The sequence below is a fragment of the Stegastes partitus genome, unplaced genomic scaffold, assembly GCF_000690725.1.
Source record: "Stegastes partitus isolate 25-593 unplaced genomic scaffold, Stegastes_partitus-1.0.2 Scaffold1208, whole genome shotgun sequence".
NCBI lineage: Eukaryota > Metazoa > Chordata > Actinopteri > Pomacentridae > Stegastes > Stegastes partitus.
Window position 1 is genome coordinate 207,327 of NW_007578939.1, and position 6,806 is coordinate 214,132.

The 6,806-nt window shown below is 47.9% G+C and overlaps 1 protein-coding gene across 1 annotated transcript in view; it reads left to right on the forward strand.

Moving 5' to 3' along the window:
* ttbk1a (tau tubulin kinase 1a) overlaps positions 1 to 3,761 on the forward strand; it is a 45,152-nt gene extending 41,391 nt beyond the window's left edge. Inside the window, exon 17 of the mRNA XM_008297315.1 lies at positions 3,459 to 3,761. Within this exon, the coding sequence (XP_008295537.1) occupies positions 3,459 to 3,761 (303 nt within the window). The remainder of the gene's footprint in view (positions 1 to 3,458) is intronic.
* Positions 3,762 to 6,806: the final 3,045 nt, after the last annotated feature.

Sequence of the window (6,806 nt, forward strand, 5' to 3'; positions counted from 1 at the left end):
ACCCTACATACAGGTGCACGTGTCCCTAACCCTACATACAGGTGCACGTGTCCCTCACCCTACATACAGGTGCACATGACAAACAAATCATGAACTTGCTCACAAAATAAAACTAAACTGCTCGTAGTGGTCAAAGACATCCAGAAGGAGCGTTTAAATGTGTGACAGTCAGAACCAGTGGCTCAGACCAGAACGGACCTCCCTCCTCTCCGTGAGTCGTCACAGCTAGAACAGGTGTGTTCATGAGGACCGACACAAGCGCCAGTGCTGGAGAACACACTGGAGGTTGTAGTGCTTTGCTGTCTTCAGCCATCCTGTCACAGAGCAGATGGAGAACAGGAGGAACCTCTGCTGCTGAAACACAACCACACAGATCAGCTCGTTAAGAAATACATGATTATTGTTGTTGTTTGGGTTTCTGGTGTGTCATGTGGAAGGTCCGCTTTAAACCCAGGGAGGGCCTCACTGACATGCGTGAGCCAGACCTCCAACCAGACACTGAACAGAGCAGCTCAGGGGACTCCATCTCTGTTATGGACCCAGTTAGCAGCTACAGCTTCAGTCACACAGAGCTGTCTGCTGCCACGTCACTCATATCTGAGTTTGTGGAGCTTTTAAAGTCAATGAACCAGAAGGTCTTCCTTCATCGTGCAGCCTGCAGCAGCGCTGACAGACCTGCAGCCAGGCTCAGGACGGCACTGCATAGATTCACTCTGTTCTTCAGGGTCATTCATGTGTTCCTCATTTAATATGTACCTCCTTTGCCTTTTCCACCTGTTGTGCAATTGTTAGTGTGCAGATCCTCCGTAGAGACGTGTATTTACATATATATATGTTCTGTATGTAGGTATGTAGGTGTTGGCAGGTTCTCTGCTCTGTGTGCTTCGGTCAGGGCTGATTATTTGGATTTATTCCTACAGCTTTAGACTAGAATTTCTCTCAGTGTTGCTTTGAACCACTGAACTGTCAGATATTAACTCCAGCTTCCCTGGAACACGGCTGCTCATGTATTTATTTGTCATGTTTACATGATGCCTCCTCAGATCAGGTTTGACTCGTTTCTATGGGACTGAGATGAATTTAAGCAACTGGTGGTTTAGCTAAAGATAAGCGTTGATTTTTTGTAATTGCATTCGATCCCTCTGTCTGTTCACATCTCGTAATAATCCCGACGTCAGCTGTGAACTGGGAGGACAGCTTGGCTCCAGAATCAGGCAGTAGAACTTCATCCTGTCAAATCAAACATCCTGCTGCAGATTGAGACACACGGAGAGGAGCTGTAGAGAAGTAATTGTTGGCTAAAGTATAATCCACACGCTTGATGGTTGGATGTTGACAACAATGAAAGCATAACCAAAAACATATGTTCATGCCATTTGTTGGCAGAAAGAAATGAGGAGGTTTGACTGTGTTTGGTGTCAGTGACAGTAAAAACAATCCACAAAACAAAATGCCTGAAGTCTGACTGAAAACCCCAAAAGTTCTTCATCTGGGCTGCCGTCACGTTTCTCTGAGATGAAACGAGCACTTAGAGCAACACAGCAGGTCAGCAGGTCACATGGACGCCGTCAGGAGAGTGTGTCTGTCGGCTGGATGTGACGCTTTAGAGCACATCCTGTCACATGACAACAGGACGCCGCCCCCTGCTGAGATCAGACGGGCTGCACTCACAACAAGCTACAGACAAGAGGAATAAAATAACTGAGACATTCATTTTTAAGAAGCAATTAAAAAAAAAAGGTTTAGAGCAGTAAAAATCATTTAAAAATAAATAAATGAATAAAATGAACAGGTACACATCTAACCCACAGTCTGCTGTGATGGAGGACCAAACCTGATGAACGGAGAGGAAACAGTCGACTGACTGACAGGAAATGGTCAAAAAAACTGAACATGAGATGATTTACTCACAGCGCTAACAGGGTCGGTGGGTCCAGAGGGTGGCGCTAGAGCACGGGTTCATCCTCTGAGGAGCAGGAATGTGATGAGAACATCAGATAATGGTGTGTGTGTGTGTGTGTGTGTGCGTGTGTGCGTGTGTGTGAAATATCCTGTGGGACTGTTGTCCTGGTGGTGGCGCTAGAGGACGGTGAAGGCAGCCACCAGTCAGGGGGTTCAGGTCCAGCCTCTGGGGGGCGACAGCTGCTTTGGTGGAACATGAATGTGGAATCTTTGCATTTCACATTGACTTGTGTTTTCACTCCAGACTTTCTATTTTACTTTCCTTCAGCAGGACGTTCTTCATGGGTGGTGGTGATTTACTTTTTCTTTGTCCATTTTTAGTTGACTTATACATTTATGTGCCCATTTTATTTACTCATGCACTCATTGGTTTATTTACTACTAGGTCAGGTTTGGTCCTCCACACTTGGTGGCTGCTGTTTCCAGGATGGACACAATAACACCACACTCTATCTACAGCCTCACGTCTTATCATTTACGGCCTCGTCCGAGACAAACGTGTGCACAAACCCGCTTTAGTGATATCTGATCGAGCTCTGCTTCGATTTCTTCTGTATTTTCGTGCCGATCGTCACCGCTAGACTCAGAGCCCGACTGCCGCCAGCCACCGAGGACTGCCACTCTCTTTTTACGCCTCTCCAATTCTTTTCCCCTCCACATAACTACTGATGCCTTTGCCCCCAACCTATCGCTTTAAAAGTACACAGTATGTCAAGTTTGACTCACCTGAGGAGACAGAGAACAGAGCGAGGGTGCCATTGGGACAACACAAGAAGAAATAAAGTGATGTTTCGGGGTAAGCACAGTTTAGGAATAGTCCTTTACCTCTGTTCTCTCACTCAGTTTCTGTTCTTCCTCTTCCTTTTCCTTCTGTTCAGACATACTTCCTCCTTTTTCCTCCGTCGTGTGTCTGTGTTTAGTGTGCTTGATGACTCCATCTCTCTTTTGTGTTCCCTTTTCGTTTTGCATCTCCAATGCTTATTTTTTCTTCAGAAATCCAAACTTCAATCTGTCCAGGCTCAGACTGTTGTAGAATAGTGACATCAGTATGTGCAGTGCTCGTGCTGGTGACTTTGTGTTCTTCTAGAGTGTTGCTTTGTGGGGAAAAAATCACCATTTCTCAGCTAGAGGGATGCTAGTCTGACCAATCTGGCAACCCACACAGCTAAGACGTCTATTGACTGGAGTGTCCTGATAAGTTGACTAGCTTCTGACTAGATAGCTGTAACTGTAGACAGAGGGCCTCCCTCAGCTTCTCTCCCAGACTCCTCCTCCTGCTACCTTTGGCCAATGAGCTGAAGGCTTTAGATGTGTGAGAGCACCACTCAGCTCTCTCCTGTCTAACGCCTGTTCAGGGAGGGGAAGGAGACCAGGGCAGGAAGTCAAACAGAGTGCCGGCTGTTAGCATAGGCCAACGTGTCATGTGTTTCTGTACAGAGCCCGTCTCCACCTGTTAACCTCCCGTCCCTTCCTCTTTCTGATTGGTCTGTTTACAGTTGGAGGATGACAGGCATCAATCACGACCCAATCAGCTGAGGAGGCTGGCCTCCTACGTCTTCTCCTCCTCCACCCTGGAGACGGAGCAGTATCCTCACCAAGGAAGCAGCTTCATCCAGAGAAGCCGCTCAGCCGAAAGCAGCCCCGCCCACGCCATCGCCGCCTCTGCCTCCGCCCGGCGACGGCACGCCGGTACCCTGCCGACACCCGGCAGCCCGCGGAGCAGACACTCAGTCCTGAATGCGTCGAAAACGCAGCTGCAGCAGATGATAGCCAAGCTAATAAACAAGAACAGCAGCTGAGAGGACGAGGAGATGGGCTCAGATCACACACAGCAGCCAACATGCAAACTACACGGACACACAGCACACGCATGTACACACACATGTGCACACACACACGTATGCAGGGCTGGTCACAAGCTTTGTGGGCAGACCTCCCACTTCCTCCCAGATCAGCTGTATAACGTCTAGACTGCGTTTATAGACTGTGACAACAGTAATAATCATGTGGGCGCCGCTGGAGCTCAGCTGGTTGAGCCGGTGACCCGTGAACAGGGCCGTGGGTTCCAATCCCGCTCACGGCCCTCTGCTGCAGGTCCTTCCCCCAGTTTCCTGTCTCTCTCTCTCTACTGTCCTGTCAATTAAAGGCCAGAAAGTTAACTTAAAATAATAATAATCATGTAAATCTGTGAAATGTGTTTGCTCGGTGCTCAGTGTAGTCTCAGAGGACAGCAGCCCTGATCCTTTGATCATCAGTCAGTCTGGAGCTGGGACTTGTGGGCATCGTGTCGACACCTTCAAATAACAAAGAACCAAAAACTAAAGCAGGAACTGGTTCCATGTTTGGCAGATTGGACTCGTGTGGCCAGCTCTGCACACCAACACACACACATGAATGTTGCAGATCATGACCACATGTTCACACAACAAGCCATAGCTGTGCTGGTGACACACACACATTCACATCGCGCCACCCACGAGTGTTCAAGAAGAGGATCAGAAGAGAAGGAGAACCGTGCTGAAGACAGGAATTATTTTCCATGCAATAAACTCTAAACACCTCTCTGCAAACCTGATGTTGCACAGACCAGGCAGAGCGGTGGGATAATGTGAACCTGAATACGTTCTCCTTGAAGAGGAGCGTGAGGAGCAGTGGGGCTGCTAACAGACTGTTACGCTGACAGTACTTGTGCTTTATTTATTTTTTTATTTTTTCTGCTTTTCCTGCTAAAAAGACGGAGTGGTTGTCGAGGAATGCAGGTCGTCCCGGCGATCAAGCTTTTGCACCAAGACTTTGAAGTCCGATCATCCCGTCCACCGAGCAATATGCCGCCACCGCTTCGCCATACGTCGACGCCTGCACAGAACCAGTGATCCAAACGTCTCGCTCTGATTGTAGCTTCATTAAATGTCGTATATGAAGATAGACGTGTGTGGAAAAGGTCTTTCTGAAGGTGTGAGAGGGATCTGTTGCTGATCTCTTATCACACCTTTCAGGTTACTGTGCTTTGGAAGTACGGCAGCCCTGAGGGCAAATATTTCACAGAAAGCAAACACAGTGACAACACAGCGAGCAAACACACGGGCATCTCACAAAACAAAACAAAAAAAATATCTCAAAAAATATATTCACAACTCCAAAATTAATTTTAAAAAATGAATTTACATTAGTTTTTCACAAAACATAATAAAAATCAAAAAACACTGACTCGACAAAAGACACGAAGTTTAAGACTCGACAACAGATCAGCTGACAGCAAAGTCATGTTGTTTTTATTTATTAAAATTAACAAAACTAAACAAGGAACGCTCGTTTTCTTTCTGAATGTAGCAACCTCTGATTTTAGTTCAGCTGATTTTCTGAAACTAGTTTAATGAAATGTTGTACTTTGCTGCTCAGACAGTGGGTGGCGCCAGTGTCCGCCCACAGCAGGAGCCTCTTTAAAGGCAGTTTAGTTCAAATCATTGAAATGGACGATGGATGTGGATCTGTTAGAAGCTGAGTCCTGGTAGACGTTACAGAGCTTTATCGGCACGCAGACCCGCTCGCTGTCGACGGAGCAGCTGCACAAACGTTCGCCTTCTGTTCTGGTTTGCATGTCAGCTTGACTGTTGCATCTCTTGTTTGGGCAGTTCTGAGTCTGTGACTAGCTTTAACCGGCCGGCACCACTTCACCCATACATGGAGGACTCTGAGGGTTCTGAACTGGCATCAGATGGGCCAGTTTCTGTTTGCATCCGTGTGCTTGTGTGGAGCGTTGCGGTCTCGCACAAAGCAGCAGTGTTGGTCAGTGGGCCCAACACTTGGTCCTACATAGACCGGGTTGTCATGGAGACACTAACAGAGGGTCTCCAGGGGACGGCAGCGTTGGTGCGCTTTGTGGTTTTGAGTGAATGATCTGTAGGACTGGGTGATGGACGTTTGGTATCCAGGGTGTATCCTAGATGGTGATCCTCGGACTACACACCGAGTCTGTCCAGGACGTCAGTTTCTTATCTGCACAACTAATGACGTTCTCATCATCTGCAGCCTCACTGGTGGCTGATGAGAGCAAATCAGTCCTAGATTCAAGATAAGAAGCTCAAAGAGACTCAGACGCCACCGTGAGTCAAAGCTCTGAGGTTCAGGTCTGATGTCTGTTTATTGGACCTGCATGTTGTGGCTGAGTTGAATCCGGGTCTTCCACACAACAGTCCATCACTTTCATTCATTGTTGTTCAATTGAAAACTCAATCAAGAAGTTTAGTTTAGTTTTTATACTGTGTGATGACTGGGACGGTTTGGTCTCTGTTTAGTAAATGTCAGCGAGTGCTTCATGTTGATGGAGGTGTTTGGGGAGATTCTCCTGGTTCTGACAGCTTGTCATGTGATCACCTTATTTCCCTCGTGCTTCCTCTTTCATCACTGTTTTCCGATCGCTGGACTTCACTGTTGCACTTTATTACGAGGTGGGCCGGAGGGGGCGGGGCCAGGCGGAGGGGGCGGGGCCGGGCGGAGCCAGGCGGAGGGGGCGGGGCCGGGGGGGGCCAGGCGGAGGGGCGGGGCCAGGCAGAGGGTCACGCTGTATGGATGCAAAACACAGACGCAATAAGTGAACTGTGGGATGTTATAGCAAAAAGAGAGACTTTGTAAAATGAACTCTGGGGGCTTATTTGTTTTTGAACATGCTCAGATTATTCCATATATCTTTCTTCCAGTACAGCTATTGGTGCATAACAGCTCCAGCACATCGAAGTAGAGAAAGTCTGCTTCAGAAAGGCCAGTGAGAGGAAAACCTGTCCAGTCAGGAACAGCTCTATGGTAAGGCCATGGAGCTGGTTTCCTCGGGTGTGGACCAGTGGAGC